General features: G+C 34.6%; 1 protein-coding gene across 1 annotated transcript; it reads left to right on the forward strand.

The window, feature by feature from the left end:
* The first annotated feature begins 496 nt into the window (after positions 1 to 496).
* LOC148301550 (solute carrier family 53 member 1) lies at positions 497 to 18615 on the forward strand. Its single transcript, XM_088273077.1, has 11 exons — positions 497 to 694; positions 896 to 1049; positions 2093 to 2322; positions 6836 to 7097; positions 7793 to 8160; positions 11282 to 11429; positions 13041 to 13250; positions 14684 to 14850; positions 15751 to 15884; positions 16789 to 16944; positions 18151 to 18615. Exons 1-11 carry the CDS (start codon positions 626 to 628, stop codon positions 18266 to 18268), a joined length of 2016 nt encoding a protein of 671 aa, XP_088129203.1. The 5' UTR covers positions 497 to 625; the 3' UTR covers positions 18269 to 18615.
* The last annotated feature ends 2117 nt before the right edge of the window (positions 18616 to 20732 follow it).

The following is a 20732-nucleotide window of genomic DNA, read 5'->3' on the forward strand; positions in this document are numbered from 1 at the left end:
AAAAATTAGATGCTCTTGATGATTCTGCGGATGCTCCTGAAGCAGCTGATTTAGATAAATATGCTGCTGAAAATGATCTTTGTTACGATCATGATGATGGCTTTGATTTGAAGATGCTCACGTTGCTAAAATGAAAATGACATTTTAGATTTTTTTAAAATTACATAACGTGCAAGTGACTCTGAAATTTAGCTACGGCTTATGCATCACCGCTTATCATTACCCTACTCAGGCCTCAACTTTTTAAGGTTTATAGTCTACTCGTGAGTGGATTTACTCGTTATGTAACTATATTTCATGGTATTCATGAGTGAAATTTCTAGACGAAAACACTCGCATGACATTTAAGATAAAGATGCTCCTGATGTTGCTGTAGAAGATTTAGAAGCAGCTGATGACAGTGAATATCCGACTGAAAACGATTTTCACCTACCTACCCACCAATTATACGTCATTTTTGACAACTTTATCTATTCTCCAAATTAGTACATTTTTTCCTTAATCTATGGATATTGTGCAAGAACAAATGTCAAAAACGTCTGATTCACAATCACAATCATTTGCTGCCGAACTTTTGCAGAAAAACAATCAAGTTTAGAGCGAATATTTAGAGAGGAGAAGGAATATGAAGTTCGCTGAGCACTTAGGTGCTCACATAACACCGGAATGGAGAAAACAATATATCAATTACGACGTAAGTTTATAAATTACATTTTAAATACTACATATTTGAAAAAAAATCCTTCTAATTTTTACAAAGCTTTTGTTTGTTGAAAACTAGCAGCAAATATATTTTATTCTCATTGTCAAACCCATTGACGTGAATATAATCATTTAAACCATTTTGCTTTTTAAATGATTTAAATAAAAAAAAAACAATAATAAAATATTTCAGGAAATGAAAACGATGCTGTATTCTGCAGTAGAGGCAGCCCCATCAGCAGAAAATGTAGAACAAGAAATTGTCTCTCGACATTTTGCAAATTTCGACGAAAACTTTTTCCACTACTGCGATCAGGAATTAAAGAAAATAAACACATTTTATTCTGGTAAGTAGTGTCCAGGATTTTTAAATATTTGAATCATCTCTCATTTCACCCTAAATAAATAAGATGCTGGATCAATCATCACACAATTATCATCTTTGACCTTTCACTGTCCGATTTTTCCATTTTTGTGTTATAAAAAAAAATCTTTGAAATATCCCGTAATTATTATTATTATTTTTTATTACAATTTTTTTTGCATTGTTCCAAAATTTGTTGGCTGAGATCTCAAACATTCAAATTCATAGTGTGAACGGCTCTGACCTCCAGTATGGTATCCAAAAGTGCTGACCATTTAAATATTTATAGTGATTTCAAAACAAAGTTACATTTTAATTATAAAATGGAAAATCGTAAGTTAGTATAAAATACAGTGAAACCTCTATCTATCGTTTTTAAAGGGACCTATTAAAATAAACGCGGGATTAAGAGGTAAAATACAAACCTGAATAGAATTTTAAAAAATACTTTTGTTTTTTAACTGTTTTATTTTCGTAAGTCAATAGTATATTTTCGGCTTTGCAAATAGTATTTTTTTCAGCATCGGTTATTGAATGTGCGTTGTAGAAAGTTTTCTTTCAAAGAGTGTGCACGCTTCTGGAAATACAGTAGGTATATACGCAGGTATAGGCAGCGGCTCCTTTTCATCAATATCGACCTCTCCTGCTATCAGTTACACAAGCTTTCGATAGTTTCTATCCCATACGTTGCTGTTGAATGTATGAAAATTGGAAATAATGTAAAAAAAAACAGACAAAATGTATCAAATATGCAGCTTAATTCGAACGATAAATGTGGTAAATGGTGATACAGAAACAATCGATGCGGCTTAGTTTAGTATGAAATTAAGTCGGGATAGAAGAAATAAACGACACATCCGGGAAAACGATTATTTGAGGAACGATAGATAGAGGTTTCACTGTATATAAATTATATGGATATACTTATTTAGAAACTCGTCATTTTTATATATTTCTACTGGTGAATCGGGCAGTGTAGGGCCGACAAACGAGTAAAGTGATGATGATGTTGTAAATTATTTATAGAAAAGTTAGCCGAGGCAACAAGAAAGTTTGCGAACTTGCAGAGTGAAATGAAGACCTCGTCGGAGGGGGTGAAGCAGCGCTCGGACGGCAAGAAGACGGTGATCTCCAACAGGAAGGTGCAGGAACTCAAGTTGGCCTTCAGCGAGTTCTACCTCAGTCTGATTCTGCTGCAGAACTACCAGAACTTGAACCACACCGGCTTCAGGAAAATCCTCAAGAAACACGATAAGGTATGTTTGTCTTATTTTAAAATAAAATGTTTTTTTTTCATCCTGGTCCGATGGTCTATAGCAGGCCTGGCCAACCCGAATTGCACCACGGGCCGCATTATTACAGACAGTAATAATTTTTTTTTTAATTCAACGAATTTCATACTTATTGATTTTTTTAAAAATATTATAAAGGTAGTTAGAAAGTACAATCAGGGTAATTGTGAAAAAGAAACATTACTACGACCATATCGCTCACTCCTTTCAAGAACGTCATAAATCAAAAAACTTGATTTATCAGGAGAACGTTTTTAAAATTTAAAAATATAATACAATGTTTTAAAAATAAATATCTAGCCACTTATTGAACTTTTTACTATGCAACAGGTCTTTTTAGGTAAAACCTGAAGGTTTGTTCTCCATTTGAAAAATATTTAGTTTGTTAAAAAAAATAATTAAACAATACCTTTTCTTCAAAATGAAAAAAAACATTTTCTGCCCTGTAGCGGGCAAATATTAAGTTAAAAATGTGATTCTTTTGCTGGGATATAGTACATTTTCTGGGCATTCTGAAAACATGCATAACTCAAAATTGTCGATTTTTGATTTATGACGTTCTTGAAAGGAGTGAGCGATATGTGAGAACACACATTGAACCAACAAAAATGTATCGATTAACATGATTATCAATTTTAACAACCAAAATTATTAATTAGGACGCAAATCAAACAATATTACTAATTACATTTGAAATAAAACCAATTTATCAATCCACTCAGTGCGAGATTTGAGTTTCTTTTCACCAGAATATATGCATTCCATGTAATTACAGAAATTTGATTGGTTTTAATAAGTTGAATATGATTTTAAATATATTTTGTAGGATCCGGTATTAAATTTTTTTTTTCGGTATACATCACTGTGGGCCGCACCTAAGGGCGCCGCGGGCTGCGGGTTGGACACCCATGGTCTATAGGGCATTGCGTCAATTCAATATAGTGTAGTTGAATTTATGTATTAATTTTAAATCAAACACAGATTTTTTGAGTCTATTTTTTTTATTTATTTTTTATTTATTGATTTGGTGTTTAATTTGTAGCTTCATTTCCTCATGAAGGAAAAGTGATCATGCGGCTTAGCTTCAAATAGTCTAATTAAATATTATTTAATTTCTATTTTATTATTTTTAAATTACCTAACGTCCAAGTGACTCTGAAATCTAGCTACGGCTAATGCAATACCACTTGTCCTTTTATTTCTCATAATGAGCCGCTTAGGCTCACAGAAATAGTATGAAATTGTAGTATTTTTAAAATAATAAAACACAAATACTTCTGTATAAAATTTTTTTTAATTCCGTCACCAGCAGTTCAAATTTCGGAAGTTCAATATGTCCCTAAATGGACATCTTCTTTCACATGTGAGTTCTCGGCACCATCTATGCTTCAGTTGAGTAACAGCATATGAAAGAAGGTACCAGTTGCAGCATAAATACAAATTCAAAATGGCGAATTCTTCTTTGAATGGTGCCAATTTTTTCATTAAGATTTTTTGTTTTTTGTAATATATTATTTTAAATTACAAAATTGCAAATTAACACCTAAACTTACTTAAACATTTATACATATCAAAAACAATTAAAATCATAAGGTTACACTATATATTGAGCACATTTGAAACTCCCACCTTTTTAAATAGACTTTTGTTTTCTATGCAAATTCAATGTTAATTTGTTTCTTTGAAGAATCCATTGTAATAGAATTCATTTCAACATGCATTTTTTTCTTTTGACTAAATTTGGAAGCAAAACATAACAAAGACTTTTGTAATGCAAACGTGCTAACAGGCATTATAACGCTCTTAAATCATATGCCCCGTGTAATATGTATATGTATTTCCTAAGTAATAACCGTGACAGGAACAAAGTTATAACCAATGTCAACTAAATATAGAAATATTTAATTATGAGTTTAAAAAAAATGATTACCCTAATTAGTATACTAAATAGGGTCATATACTAACCACAAGTAACTGCAAACTCAATTCCAACCTGTACAATGTTTTTTGGCATCTCTCGCGTTTATTCAAAAGTAAGCAAATAGAATGCTTGTAAGCATCTGCTGCTCTCTACCAACAGTATGTAAAAGACGCTTTTAAGCGTTTCTGGCAAACAATGTGTTGATATCAAATTGCCAGATTAATAATAATAAAACCCTTATCCGCACCCCAATGGTGCATAGGGCACTGCGTCATATAAACGCAGTGTTATCTTGATCGTTTACACATGAAGGAAAGGTGATCAGCCCTCCGCTTCAGGTACCAGTCCAGGGTAATATTGAATAAATATTACAGTGAAAAAATCACTTATATTTATTTGACCCCCCCCCCCCTGGTATATCGAACCCGGGACCTCCAGAACTATAGCCGAGCGTGCTGGCCATTACACTACCGAGGCGGACAGTGAAACAGGACAGGACATGTTCCAAAAGTGAATAAGCCTTTATAACTTTAATATGATTTGAAAGAGTTTTGAAATAAATTTTAATTGCTGGAATTTAGCAATTGAAATGATCAATGGAGAAAGAGTTTAATTTTTTTATGTGAATAAATATAACTATCGACTTTAATGAAATATTTTAGTAAAAGCTTTTAAGATTTCCTTGTATCATTGTGAATACAAAGGTATATATGCCAGATTAGTGTCATTAATTGATTCGGCCAACTAGTCAGCTTTTGGTAGTTAAAATCATAATAATCAAACGATGGGTACTGAAATTATGAATGTATCTGTTAAATGCGTGCATTTTTCGCTATTAATACAAATTTGCTTGGTTTTTAAAGTGAATCTTTCAAAAATTCATTGGTAAATAAAGTGTTAAAAAGCATCAATCGACCGAACGGGTATGTTACTGCTAACGGTACCGGAACACTTTTCATTAGGAAGACAAAAAGGCGCAAATGAAGACAATCTTTTATTTATTTTAAATTACAAAGTTATAAGTGTGAAAATAACAAAATTACACCAATATATCGAAAATTACAAAACACAAGGGGCTAGAAGAACAAAGCGACACCAATATAAAAACAGAGCGAGCGCGGCGTATACACGTTTCGAATCTTATTTAATCTGAGCACCCAAATATTTGTCCGCCACCCCTTAAATACTATTTTAAAGGCGTTGCATGGGGTGGGGACAGTATTTGTAACATTTAAAACTTACTGAACTGCGTCTCTTTGTTCTTCTTGACTACCTTTATTAATACTAATTTAATACATCAATTATTCTGTAAAATACACAAATTTTGGCCGAAACAGGGTAGAAATACCTTTCCCGTCCTTAGTGTGTTAAGCATTTTTTCCTTGTTAACTAGGAATTTTTTTCATCATATTAATACTGACCATTTAGCAAGTGTGTGACTGTTAAGATATTAATATGTATTTTATTCGTTTATCAAGAAGTATGCGTTGTTTGATCACATTATTGTAATATTCCTAATGAATCTGCCTGTTTATTACTTTTAATCTAATCTCTCATAAATGTTTACTCTTTTGTGCTAAGTACTCGTATGCTTAATGGCTTCGATACGCATTGTGATATAATCACATATGCCCGGTGAATCTGTGTACACTATTGTATCTCATGCAATTTTAATTTGAACAAGAATTAGTATTTAATTTGTATTGATTCAATTGCATCCACATTTAGATAAACTAACTGTCTAACCATAACACAGTTTATCCGCATTTGTATTTGTAAACAATCTTCGCCTCTTCCATATTTATGCATTTTCTCATACATACCTGCCGATTATTCCGACTCCTGTTCTGACCACTCGAAATACTTGATCAAATCATGCCTAAATTTGCCGAATCAATAAATTAAAACTATCTGGGAATCTATCTTGATTGTTAAAACATGAAGGAAAGGTGATCAGTCTTCCGCTGCAGGTACCAGTCGAGGGTCATGTTAAATAAATATTAGCCTGAAAACTAATATTTATTTTGACCCTCTTGAAAATCGATCTAGGGACCTCCAGCATGTTAGCCTAGCTCTCTAACCACTACACTATGGAGGCGGACAAATACTTTATCACAAATTGTGATTATCTTCACTTCGGAGTTGTTTTATACATTTTTAGCATCTCAACATAGATGAAGAATTATGTAAGTCGGGGTAGGTCAAAATGTTGTTAAAAAAAAAGTTTTGTTTTGTTTCCTGGATTATTTTGGACCTAACACACAAATGAAAGAGTTTCTGCTCAATAAACACCTTCTTTCATCTCACCATAGATGTCTCTAGTGAAAGTCTGGTGATTCAAACACAATGTTTTGAAATTGGATCATATATAAAAAGAACTTCCAAGAATTTGAGTAGTGTGGTTGTCAATCATGGGTTGAATTGGTGAATGTTGTATGTGTGTAAATTGATCACTTAAACCAGCCTATGACCGTCGTAAGCCCTGTAAATACCCAGATTCCCATATTCTTGTTCATCTATATCGTTTTCTCCATTAACAATGTATTTTTGTTTCAGTTATTAAATGTGTCGGTGGGTGCGAAATGGCGCGCGGAAAACGTGGAGCAGTCTCACTTCTACGTGAACAAGGACATCGACCGCCTCATCAGCGACACGGAGGCGGCCGTCACCAGCGAGCTGGAGGGCGGTGACCGCCAAAGGGCCATGAAGAGGCTCCGAGTGCCCCCGCTCGGGGAGCAGCAGAGCCCCTGGACCACCTTCAAAGTGGGACTCTTCTCCGGATCCTTCATAGTGCTCATCATATCGGTGATCCTGTCAGGTGAAGATTGCCATTTTCATCTATTGATTCAGCTTTTTTTGTGGTAAAACCTATACATTTTTCATATTATTTTTTACCATATAAACATAGATGTAGAGAAATATGGAAGCCTGAGCATTACTACCGTCATAGGACACACGTGTAACATTCAGCAATTCTACCCATGATTGACAACCACACTAATCAAATTCTTGGAACTTCCATATATATATATATATATATATATATATATATATATATATATATATATATATATATATATATATATCTTTATTTTAATTGTTTAAATCAAACATAGATATTTAGGGTCTACCAAGTTGTATATTTTTATAAATTAAATATAAATATGGGTTTGAATAAAAACTTTTGGGTTTAGATTTAAACCCGTAAATGTAGCTTCCAAAACTAGTCGTAAAAATAAAATACTCAGGTAAAAAACAAGTGTTTTATTTATATTAAATAAAACAACAAAAAACAAAAATTGATATCCGCATCAATAGTTTGGCCTTGTTGTGGCAATCGGCGTGTATGTTTGAGAGATGCATGAATGTGGAAGAGGCAAAGATTGTGTGGCATTCTATTCTCTCTGCCTATCCCTGCAGGAGAAGCTGCACGATAATTAGGTAGTAGTCTTTCTTGGTATTAAAGTAAAATTTCACGTTCCTTATATGGCTTTTTCTTTGCGTCTTTTCCAGGTCTTTTCCACAGCTCAAAAGAAGAGGTCATAATTGCCCTGCGGCTGTATCGGGGTCCCTTTCTGATGATCGCCTTCCTTTTCCTAATCGGAGTGAATGTCTACGGCTGGCGTTCCTCCGGAGTGAACCACGTCCTGATCTTTGAGCTGGACCCCCGCAACCACCTGTCAGAGCAGCACCTCATGGAGATGTCAGCTGTGTTCGGGGTGGTGTGGGCGCTGAGCCTGTTGAGCTTCTTCTACAGCGCCAGCCTGAGCGTCCCGCCCTTGGTGAATCCGCTGGTCCTGTTCGTGATGATGTTCGTGTTCATCCTGAATCCGCTGCGGATCTTCAAGCACGAGGCGAGGTTCTGGTTCCTCAAGATCATTGTGAGTGATAAATATTACACATTTGAAAATTGGAAATAGAAAATCGTTGTTTGACTAAATTAAAAACGAAGGTATCGTAGTCGTACAGGAGAAAGTGACCAACTGACAAAATGTGAAATGTTCAGGAGGGCCACTTAAGTTACTTTTGCTTGGCAAGTAAATAAACATCAATACAGTTAGCCATTTTTTACAAGTCAATATATAATACTTCCAAGTTTTAAATCGCTTTGGCATTTTTTCTGGGCAATATTAAGCTAGTAAGACACCAAATAGTCAATGATCAATTGTTGGGTAATATATCCAAAATAAAACAAGGTTTGTTGGATTGAATTCTACATTTATTTATGTACATTCTACATTTATTTACATGTACATAAATAAATGTAGAATCCAATCCAACAAACCTTGTTTTATTTTGGATATATTACCCAACAATTCAATATAGAATTCTACAACTGTCTGCAGTTAATATAAATAAGTTAATGATCATAACGTTAATGATGATAATGTCCGCCTTCGTAGTGTAATGGTCAGCACGCTCGGCTACCGTTCTGGAGGTCCCGGGTTCGATTCCCAAGGGGGGTAAAATAAATATAAGTGATTTTTTCACTGTAATATTCATTCAATATTACCATGGACTGGTACCTGAAGCGGAGGGCTGATCACCTTTCCTTCATGTGTAAACGATTAAGATAACACTATGCACCATTGGGGTGCGGATAAGGGTTTTATTATTATTATTAATGATCATGTTTTTGTAAAAAATGCACTTGGTCACTTTCTCCTGTATGACTACGATATGTATACATATGTACATATTTGGTTCTGTGTTGACTTTTGAGATAAGCTGTTCAACCGCAGAAGCTATATAGATGCTTATCTTTTGTTTGTTTTTTACTAAACTCATCAAATATTGTTATAAGAAATTAACAAATTGTAAAAATTATTTCAAAACGCAATGTGAATTACCTCATTTATGACAGCGGACTCTACAATTCGTTTAATTTGTATTTTTTTAAATTTATTTTGAATATTTAATCAAATTGATATCTCAACATATGTAGATGAAGTATAATATCCAAGTCTGGGTATTTAAAGGGTTTGACGTCATAGGATGATTTAAGTGATCACTTTGTATTGTGTAACATTTGCCACGATTGACAACCACACTACATACATTAAAGTTCACTCATGAATCACATGAAATTATAACATAAAGAGTAAACCCACTCACGAGTAGGCATAGGCTATGAAACTTAAAAAGTTGAAGCCTGAGTAGGGTCATGATAAGCGGTGTTGCATTAGCCGTAGCTTGATTTCAGAGTCACTTGGACGTTAGATAATTTCAAAAAAATATTTATTAAATTTGAGTAGTGTCGTCAATTATTGGTGAATGGTGAATGTTACATGTGTCAAAAATCCTATGTGGACAAAACCCTCATTTGGACATACTCGAAACATTGTGTTGTATCAATTTTTTGTTTAAAACACGTATCCAATGTTGTACATATTTTTAGTGCAATGTTTATCATTCTTCATATGAAAAATCTCATATTTATAAGCTTTAATATTAATGTTTTAATTAGAAACATCTTCCCCATCCGTTTTCTTGGGTGAAACTTACTAATTTATACCAAAGATGTTGCCGAAGAAAAGCATGCATAATATGTTCTCAATTGAAGCATAAATATGAATTTGAGCGGTGTGGTTGTAAATTGTGGGTAGAATGGTGATGTTACATGTTTATAAAGTTATCAATTTAACCAGTCTATGGCAAGTCGTAAGGTCTGTAAATGTCCAGACACTGCCGTAGCCTGTACTGTCATACAGGAGAAAGTGACCAACTGACAAAACGTAAAATGTTCAGGAGGGCCATTCAAATCACTTTTGCTTGGCAAGAAAATAAACATCAATGCAGTTAGTCATTTTAACACGTCAATATATTATACTTCCAAGTTTTAAATCCTTTGGGGTTTTTTCAGGGCAATATTAAGCTAGTAAGATATCAAATAGTCAATGATCACGTTTTTGTAAAAAAATGCACTTGGTCACTTTCTCCTGTATGACTACGATATCTGGCAAGAGTCTACGAGATAGAATAAGGAGCACTAGGATAAGAGAAATATGCGAGATCGAAGATGTTATTAGGTGGGGAAGACAACGGTATTCCCATGTGAAGAGAATGGAACCATCAAGACTCCCCCACATTGCATTGCACGGCCATCCCTGGGCAGACCACCAAAGAGATGGATTGAAAGCTGGGAACCGACATCACAAGAGGCTAAACCCTCTTAAAAACAGGCCACAAGGCCTACCCCAAGAAAAAGAAGAATATTATTATTTTATTTTAATTTTGGATCTGTTAAACTTTTTTTTATTATTTTTTTTATTGGAAAATCAACAGAATATTTCACAAAAATAACATAAAATGATTAAAAAAAAAAAACAAAACAATTCCAATTATAGGTTTCCACCTAAGTTATCTAAAAATAAAAAAAAATAAAATAAACTGTCATAATAGTATAACGTATTTAAGTCCGCCTCCGTAGTGTAATGGTCAGCACGCTCTGCAGGTCCCGTTCCGTTCTGTAGGTCCCGGGTTCGATTCCCAAGGGGAGTAAAATAAATATAAGTGATTTTTTCACTGTTAGATTTATTCAATATTACCCTGGACTGGTACCTGAAGCGGAGGGCTGATCACCTTTCCTTCATGCGTAAACGATCAAGATAACACTGCGTTTATATGACGCAGTGCTCTATGCACCATTGGGGTGCGGATAAGGGTTTTATTATTATTATTATAGTATAACTACATATGTAGAAATTTTTTTTATCAACTGGTCAAATAGACATCAGCAATATTTCTTTTAAACGTATTAAAAGAAACGTTATTGATGTCTATTTCATTAAGCATTTCACTGCGCATATCACAGGGTCGATTTAAAAATGAATTTTGGTTGGACTTGGTGTGCATTTTAGGGATTTTAAATAAGTTTTTGTTTCTGGTCTGTGCTCCCGGGACTCTAAAATTGATGAGTGATAAAAGCTCTGGGCAATCTACATAATTATTAAAAAATTTTATACAGGAAAATAAGTATATAATAAAATGTTTATTCCACAGGGAAGAATGATAGCGGCGCCATTTTTTCAAGTGGCATTTGCTGACTTCTGGATGGCTGATCAGCTCAACTCTCTCGTAACTGGTCTCCTAGACTTCCAGTTTATCACCTGCTTCTACATCACTAATGGCATCTCATGGGTCCCTGGATGTAAGTTTTTTTTGCCTTCCCTATCCTATCCCTTACTATCCTACCTGTAGACGAGCCTTTAAAAGTAGGGACTTTGCGTATTCATTTCAAAATTAATAATAAAAACCCATTCATATATTGTCTGCAGTGATGTGCACAGAGTTTTTAATCAAGGAGCAGTAAGAAAAACAGTGTTTTATTATTTATTTTTTAAAACTTTTATATATTTTTTCATAACTCTAATAATCCGTGTTTTATCGAGGAGAAATGACTGAAAAAATTGTGGCCATTATCAGGGCGCTTCACACTAACAGCGAATGCTGCGTTAGAATAGATGATGTGTGCAGTGAACCATTTGAGGTCTCTACTGGGGTGAAGCAAGGCTGTGTACTAGCCCCATTTCTCTTCATCATCATGTTTGACTTCATCCTACGAATGTCAATTCCACCGGATCGAGGAATTGCAGTGAGTCCTGCTCAGAAATTATGTGATTTAGAATATGCGGACGATGCAGTTCTAATAGATACATCGATCGGAGCCCTGCAAGATATAATTGACTCCCTCCAAATAAACTCCGCTCGGTTAGGCCTAAGAGTGAACGCCAAAAAGACCAATGTCATGTGCAACTCAGCCTGTCCGGACCGAGATCAACATCTTACTTGTGAGGGACGAGCGCTCGTTCGAGTCGACACCTTCAGATACCTTGGAACACTCATGGTGGAGGATGGTAGTGTCCAGAAGGAACTGAATGTACGGCTCGGAATGGCAGGAGCTATATTCAATAAAATGCGCAATGTCTGGGACTCACTGCTTTACTCGACAAAAACCAAGTGTCGTCTCTTTAATGCCTGCATCCTAACAGTGTTGCTGTACGGATGTGAGTCGTGGCACCTCACCAAAGCTCAAAGCAAGAAACTAGCAAGTTTTGAAAATAGATGCCTGAGGCGAATACTGGGTATAAAGTGGTATGACTTCGTCAGGAATGACGATGTGAGGAGAAGAACTCAACAGCCCCTCATACTGGAAGTCCTGAAGAGAAGAAGGTGGACATGGTTGGGACATGTCCTTAGAATGCCACCTGAGGGCATCAACCCCTCATGTCTCTTCTTCCAACCCCGAGGATTCCGGCGCCCCGGAAGGCCGCTGACGACCATTCACCGACTATACTCAGCGGAACTTCGAGACGCCGGACTGACCTGGGAGGAAGCCAAGGAGATGGCGCGTGACAGAGTGACTTGGAGACGACTCGTGTTGGCCATATGCTCCACCTAGGGAGCGAACATGGAAAAAGAAGAAGAAGAAAGAAATGACTGAAAAAACTTGTAGTTTTAGTTATTTCTAGATCACAGTTCTCCATACACTCTAACCTCGCTTTGCGTCGTTTCACTTTGAGTTTTTGCGAAGTTGTGTCATTACTGAATTAAGACTCATTTTCGCTATCTTTGATGTTTATATGATTTTCAATGGAATAGCAATTTACTTTGCGTTGTTTCAATTTGCGTCGCAATATTTTGGAATGTATCTACGACGCAAAGTTAGGTCTTAGTGTATTTTTTCCATTCCATTAGGGTAGGCACTACTTATGTGCCTATATGAAATGCACTCCATTGATGGTCTGTATTGTCCCTCTAGCCGGCGAGGTATTGGAAACGTCCCAGTGCATGGAGAAGTCCTTCATCATCCGGCCGATAGTGAACTGTCTCCCGGCCTGGTTCCGGTTCGCCCAATGCGTGCGGCGCTACCGCGACACCAAGGACGCCTTCCCCCACTTGCTGAACGCGGGCAAGTACTTCAGCACCTTCCTGGTGGTCATCTTCACCACATTGAAGAACTTCAATGAAGGTTGGTTCAACGCATGTAATTCCTATACATACAACGAAAAAAATATAACGGATCTTTGTCAGACAAGAGGAATATCTAATTTAACATACTCAACCTATAAAGGATTATATTAGACTCGTTTTGTGTTTATAACAGCCGATATAATTAATATTTTCATTCACCATTTTCTTTTGGAAAATTCGCCTTTGAAAAAACGTTATTTTTGTAAGTTAGCAATGAATGACGTCACAGAAACGATGGATGTTTTTTTTAATGTTGGTGTCATTGCTAAATTATTGGCGGCTCTATTTGTTGATGTCTATGGTCCACCCTCCCACCCCCCCTCCACTCATATTTGTATAACACAAATGGTAGTGTAGTGGTAAACAAACAATCCACGCTGCTACTATTACTGCTCTAAAAACGATAGACAATAAACCATATGACATCATAAAACGTTAGACGACGGAAATTTTATGACGTATGCGAACGCATGTTTTTCGTTTTATAAAAATATCTAAAGTGTAAACCTTCATATATAATCCCTTATTTCTCTATATACTTCAGTAAGAATGCCACCGATAGTGTTGTGATTTTTCATATTAATTTAGTAGCCAATAATCACAATCTAGATATTTATCCATTAATTTAGATTTACTTTAGATTTAATGGTGCACTGAAATCAGTTATAGCAAATAAAAACCTATCAGCAGAAGCTAAACTGGCAGTGCACAACGGAGTCCTGGTTCCAACTCTAATGTATGGAAGTGAAACATGGAGTTGGCAAAAGAAGGATGAAAGTAGACTGAATGCAGTCGAAATGCGATCTCTCAGAAGAATGTGCGACAAAACGATGTATGATAGATGTACGAATAGTGAAATAAGGAAGGAATGCAAAGCTGAGATAAGCATTATCGATAAAATTAAGAAAGGTGTGTTGAGATGGTTTGGACATGTAGGATGAATGAGTGAGGAAAGAACGGTAAAACAAATTTATGAGGCGAATGTTAGCGGGAAAAGAAGCAGAGGAAGACCGAGAAAAACATGGCACGATCAGGTATACCAAATACTTGAAAGTGGTCAGGTTAGGAGTCGTAACAATCGGCGGGTATGTATGAGGAGATGCATGAACGTGGAAGAGGCGAAGAATGTTTGCAAGGACAGAGTGGTGTGGCGCTCTATTCTCTCTGCCTACCCCTGCGGGGAAGCGGCGTGATTGTTAGTTAGTTAGTTTAGTTAGTTAATTTAGATTTAAAAATGCGTAGTAGCAATTTAGAATTTTCTACATCCCTCGCATGTTGGCTAAAGTCAACTTAGTCAGATATTAGAAATACTGGAAATAAAGCATTCAGGTTTTTGTGTGATTCACACAATGAATTTATATTCCTAAATTCACAAATACACTCTATACTCTTTTGAAATTGTCTTGTTAGTGTATTTTGTTTTTATTTTAGGATCGTATAATAATTACTATGATAATCCGTACTTCTACATGTGGATTCTGGCGCAGTTTATATCATCCACATATGCATATTTATGGGACTTGAAAATGGATTGGGGCCTGTTTGACGGAAACGCTGATAACAAAATACTCCGAGAAGAAATTGTCTACAGTTCTAACGTAAGCTCCACTTATCTAAAGAAATAAATTATATATGTTATAGATGTCTCTAATGTGCTACAATGCTGCATATATACAACTTTGAAAAATTAATGCAATATGGATTTGAAATAATGGGTACAATGGTAAATGTTGAAAAGTGTATACATACTGTGATCACTCCTAACCTGTCCACATTCAAGTATTTGAAACACTTGATCGTGCCAAATTTTCCTTGGTCTTCCTCTGCTTCTATTATCAACCACATTCTCCTTATAAATTAGTTTTATTGTTCTTTTTCCATTTTTTATTTCAATTTCAATTTATTTATTTCTCTTAATAAATACATTAGAAATACATTAAAATAAAATATATGCAAGAACTATTGCTAAAGGTGTAGAAGAATCCCGCTTCGGAAAACTCCTTCAGACACATGGAACAGATCAATATCCAATGAGATAGATATGTTCAACATAGCGGTAGCTCTTCCTACAGGGATAACCATCGGCAGGTTGGTCCTGTATATAGGAATGTGAAACAATCTATGTCGACGCTGTTTTAGGTAACTATCGGGAACATACAGACCAATGTTCCGGATAATTTCAGGATTATCGATCATACTGCGAAACAATCGATAAAAATGCGTAATCAAATACACATTCCTTCTAGTCACTAAACTATTGTAGCCAAGCATATCCTGGAGAAACTCGGTCGGGTAGAGCCAAGGAACGTTTCTTCACTCATTGATTCACATACCCAAACCATCTCAATACACCTTTCTCAATTTTATCGATGATGCTTAGCTTCTTGAATTATTTTCTCATATCACTATTTGAACATCTATCAAACATCTTTATGCTTTTAATGAAACATTTATTTTTTTCATGTTCTATGTGTATCTAATCTCAAGTAATTTTTCAGGGTTATTACTATTTTGCGATAATAGAAGATGCTGCACTCCGATTCTTTTGGGGCCTGTCTTACTTTGTGGTCCAAAATAATTGGCTAAATGGAGAAATTATGGTGTCAATTCAAGCGCTCTTAGAAGTTTTCAGGTGACTAATTACTGTTTTCATTCATAATTTTATACAGCAGCGAGCAGTCAAATCTTTCCAGTCAGAAATTATCAGTTTTTTTACATAATATTTTTGTTGTTGTGTTTTCTTGTTAGCTTTTCAGTCCAAATTATAAAGCAACACTTTTTACAGATGATATACCAAAAGCTTTGCCAATTTAGTAACCAAAATATTTTTTTCATAATTTTATAGTTGATTTGTAGATTTTCGTTTTTTTCGCACAAAAATGTAAAATTCTCATATAATTTAAAAAACCACATATTTATTTAAAATAAAATTGCATAGGTACAAAACACTAAAAATTATCAAAAACCAACAAAATCGGTACCTACTTTGTTGTTCCTTCTTTTTTTATTACTGCTTCAAAACGTTTTGGCATGGATTTATCCAAATTTTTTTATGTAGTCATGGGAAAAATATTCAAATCACACTTTTCTGATGATGTTTTTAATGTTTTCCTTTGACAAAGGCTTCATTTTATTTATTTCGATTGCCATTTTATGCCACAAGTTCTCGATAGGGTTCAATTCAGGACTATTTCCGGTCCAATCCAAAGTTGGAAATCCATGAATTTTCATATATTCTTTGTCCAAAAAAATATTTTAATAGTTTAATATTTATTTAATATATTTTTTAAAATTATGATTAAAATGTAACTTTGTTTTAAAATCACTATAAATATTTTATTATAACTTAATTATAATGTCTACCAGTTTCGAAGCTAACCGCTTCTTTATCAAGACTTTAAAACAAAATTACATTTTAATTATAAAATGGAAACTCACAAAGTTAGTGCTTCAAATATAAATTATATTTTTTAAAACATTATTAATCACAGTATCAGAAAAAGAAATAAGTTTGTTAATTTTCATATTGATTCCAGGAGATTTGTCTGGAACTTCTTCCGGTTGGAGAACGAGCATCTCAACAACTGCGGTCAGTTCCGAGCCGTCAGGGACATCTCCGTAGCTCCGCTCGACTCCTCCGATCAGATCACCATCATGCGGATGATGGATGAGGAGAATGGGGTGGTCAACAGGTAGGGCAAAGACCGTGGTGGTTGTCACTTTAACCTTTCCCGTACTGATCATCAAAAATTACATGCAAAAATTACATAAAATTTAAGCGGGGTACCAAATGACCCTAGTTTATATCTGTATGGAAATTGTAGTACGCAACTCGTAACTCAGAGTCAGAGAGTCACAGATTCTACCTCCTTTCTAGCACGCCGCCGAGTGTCGACTGATGGCGGCCATATGGGCTGTAACTAAGCAGTTCTCAACTGAATAATTATTTGTTTTCAATATTTTTTTATTAGGTACATTTGATTTTTTTATGTAATTTTTATTTTGAGGCCTTGGGTGGCCCGATATCATTTAATCCACGAACAGTGCCTAGGGATTTGAGGACCACTAGGTTGAACATTTGGTTTTTGTCCGCCTCCGTGGTGTAATGGTTAGCATGTTTAGCTGCCTTGTTGAGGTTCCGGGTTCGATTCCCAGGGGGGCGTGAAAATATATATTAGTGATATTACACTCTAATATTTATTTAATATTACCCTGGACTGGTCCCTGAAGCGCAGTAGTTATCACCTCGCCTTCATGTAAGTTACGATTGAAATAACACTAAAAATACAATGCGGTGCCTTATGCATCATTGAGTGCGGATAAGAGTTAGATGAAAGTTAAACAATCGGAATAAACTCATTAAAAGTTTTATAAAAATATAAAAAATTAACACATTGTTGTCGGGCGGTTTTGTTCATCAACCCCGACCCTAATTATACTCAGTCTGCCGCCCGACCCACAGTATACTAATCACAAGTAACCGCAAGCCCGATTCCCATCTGTACAATGTTTTTTGGCGTCTCGCGCTCTGCCAAATGTAAACAAATAGAACGCTTATAAGCGTCTCCCGCTCTCTACCAACAGCATGTAAAATACGCTTTTAAACATTTCCTCTAAACAATGTATTAAAAAAAAAATGTTTTTTAACCCTTACTGGTCCAATGTCGAATCTCATTAGACTATTATCGATTTTTTCCTCTTAGGTCCCATGTCGGATGTTATTCGACATTTTTTTCATCATTAGTATTATTTATTTAAATTCCAAGCTTACATTTTTGTCACTCGTATCTATTACAACATTATGTGGAGCAGAGCACAAAAGATTTTTTTCAATTGGAATGTAACTGTCTACTTAGATTTTTTTTTAATGTAATTTATTTTTGAGCATTGCCTTTCAGACATCAGAAGAAGAAGACCCCCAAGAAGAATAAAGACCCGGAAAAACGGGCACTCATTAAAAAGGACTCTATACACGACCTGCAATTGGAAATGGATCTTACTTCTAAGAAATTATAATGGAATTGCTGATGAAACTGACTACAGGAAAACAAAAAGTATTATGTAAAATTGGCCTTAAATTATTAAATAAGGATTTATACTATTAAATTGCACCGATAATTTAAAATTAAATGTGCAATTATTTTTAATAATCATAATATAATAATATATTGTTCTTGCCAATGTATATATGTATATGACAATATTAAAGCATGACCAAAAATATTTTTAAAAAGCTGCCATGTTGTAATTATATATCAGTGTTGGTTGATTTTATTTGCAACACTGATAACTGATTCATCAAAATTTTGGATTTATACAACCGTTTTTAATTTTTTTATCTCTCTAACTACAAGAAAAACAAATAATTTCTGACATCGTCAAGTGTGCTGTCATCAGTTGTTTTGGCAGCATGTCTAACCCTTATCCGCACCCAATGGTGCATAGGGCACTGCATCGTATAGAAGCAGTGTTATCTTGATCGTTAAATAAACAAAGGAAGGTGATCAGCCTTCCGCTTCAGGTACCAGTGGGGTCATATTAAATAAATATAAGACTGAAAAATCACTAATATTTATTTTTGACCCTCTTGGGAATCGAACCCGGGACCTCCAGCATGGTAGCCTAGCAGCATGTAACAAAGCATAACTTGTAACCTCTATCACTGTGTTGTCACTGTTTCTTTAGAGTTTGCATATCATGTTGATGAATTTCGTACTGTTAGTGGGTGACTGATTGGAAACTGAGAATTTATGCACTGGTTTTAACGGCATTGCCACCGGCTTTCTAAGACCTTGCATTTATGCAATGTTGCAATATAAAAATGATGATAAAATTAATCATATTTTGGAATTTCCTTAAATACAATGAAAATATTACAAATCCCTTTATGTTTATTTTTTTTGTTAATACAATGTTCCTCCTATGTTTAAACAGCCCATTGAATTATATTACTGACATCATTCAATGCTTTTGATATTTAAAAAATAAAAATAAAAAATTTGGTTTTTAAAATTTCACTGCACATTATATATGGAATATTGTGTTTTTTTTTCTACATATTAAGTATTTCTAAATATTTTTTTTGAATTTCGGTCATCTAAATTTCTAATTAAGGAGCTTTTACTATATTGAGTTTACCAGTATGAATGTTTTTAGAAATATTAATTGTACAAGTTGTTAGTTTAAAATTATTCCATTCCCATTTATCACATTCCTTAAATGTTGTCTTCTTATGCACGAATTTATCCCAAAATTTTACTGTTGAGAATGCTCTATCGTACTTAATAATATTTTAAATTAAATCACTGTTTCACGTTCCAATATCCCATTTATTTGGATACTTTTATTATCCTACCCAGACCAGGAGGGTGTTTGAAATCCTCTAAAACAATCAACACCCATTCAAGCAATGTGATCCAAATTTTTGTAATATTCATAAAAAACATGTGATTGCTGATTTGTTGTTTTGATAAATATTCACGCGATCTACGGTCAAAGCCGTGCGATCAATACATGATCCAACGATCCTTGTCTCAGTGTGTTATTTATGTTTACCCGTGACATTCGATTTATTTCACTCTAACCTCTGTGCTCCATAGCTCTGTGGAAGTGAGACAGCAGTTATGAACTGCATTCTTCTTACAAGTAGTCTGAATTTTGATTGAACAAAATATTTATCTCTGGTGTTCTCTATATTTTATCTGTGGTTATACATAATATTTGTAAGTATTTTTCGTTGTGGATAATGTAAATACTTATTCAAAAGACGGGTGTGTTTAATTGTTGTAGATAGTTGTTATATTATAAAATACGGATTTTATTAATCACATACTAGGTAATGCTGATAAACCTTTCAGTGCCCATGTGCCATGCTCAAAATAAGTAGCAATTTATCGCAAAATACCTGCAAAAAATGTTGTTTGAATAATATTATCATAAATCAGTGCAGGGCTTTTTTTCTATGTAACGCAGTGGAACGGCATTCGGGCACCTTTTTTCATGGATAAATTTAATTTCTTTTAAATTTTCAAAATAAAATAGATGGAAAAAAAATGTTTGCGTTTACGTAATTATAATCTATATTTATGTAATTTATCAAAATAAAATATGGTATTGTAATGAATATTTGAATATATATATTTTTGTGTATAAAGTTTGACATGAGGTGACCTTTTTTGTTGGAAAAAAGCCCTTAATCAGTGTTATTCAATTGCAAAATGTACTATAATTACTGGTCCCATTTGGGACCGTACGGCATTGATGACGCAAATACGTGGTCCCGTACAGAACCACTGGGCTCTCAAGGTTATTTATTAGTGTTACCAGTATCAATTAAAATTAATAAACTTGCCTTAAACATGGTGTCCTCACAATTTGCCTTGCATTAGTATAATATAAGAAATTAATCGTTATAACATGTTGTTAATTCATTTGTAATGTATCAGCGCTCAGATTTTGTGATTTTACCTGTTGAATTTCT

This window comes from Brachycentrus maculatus, unplaced genomic scaffold (genome assembly GCF_059751285.1).
Source record: "Brachycentrus maculatus isolate JH-2025_06_01 unplaced genomic scaffold, ASM5975128v1 h1tg000543l, whole genome shotgun sequence".
Lineage (NCBI taxonomy): Eukaryota > Metazoa > Arthropoda > Insecta > Trichoptera > Brachycentridae > Brachycentrus > Brachycentrus maculatus.

Excerpts from the sequence above, each read along its gene's own strand:
- LOC148301550 (XM_088273077.1), top strand. The coding sequence starts at position 626 with ATGAAGTTCGCTGAGCACTTAGGTGCTCACATAACACCGGAATGGAGA. Across the intron at positions 14,851-15,750 it reads AAATTGTCTACAGTTCTAAC|GGTTATTACTATTTTGCGAT; the intron begins GTAAGCTCCACT and ends GTAATTTTTCAG. Across the intron at positions 15,885-16,788 it reads GCGCTCTTAGAAGTTTTCAG|GAGATTTGTCTGGAACTTCT; the intron begins GTGACTAATTAC and ends TATTGATTCCAG.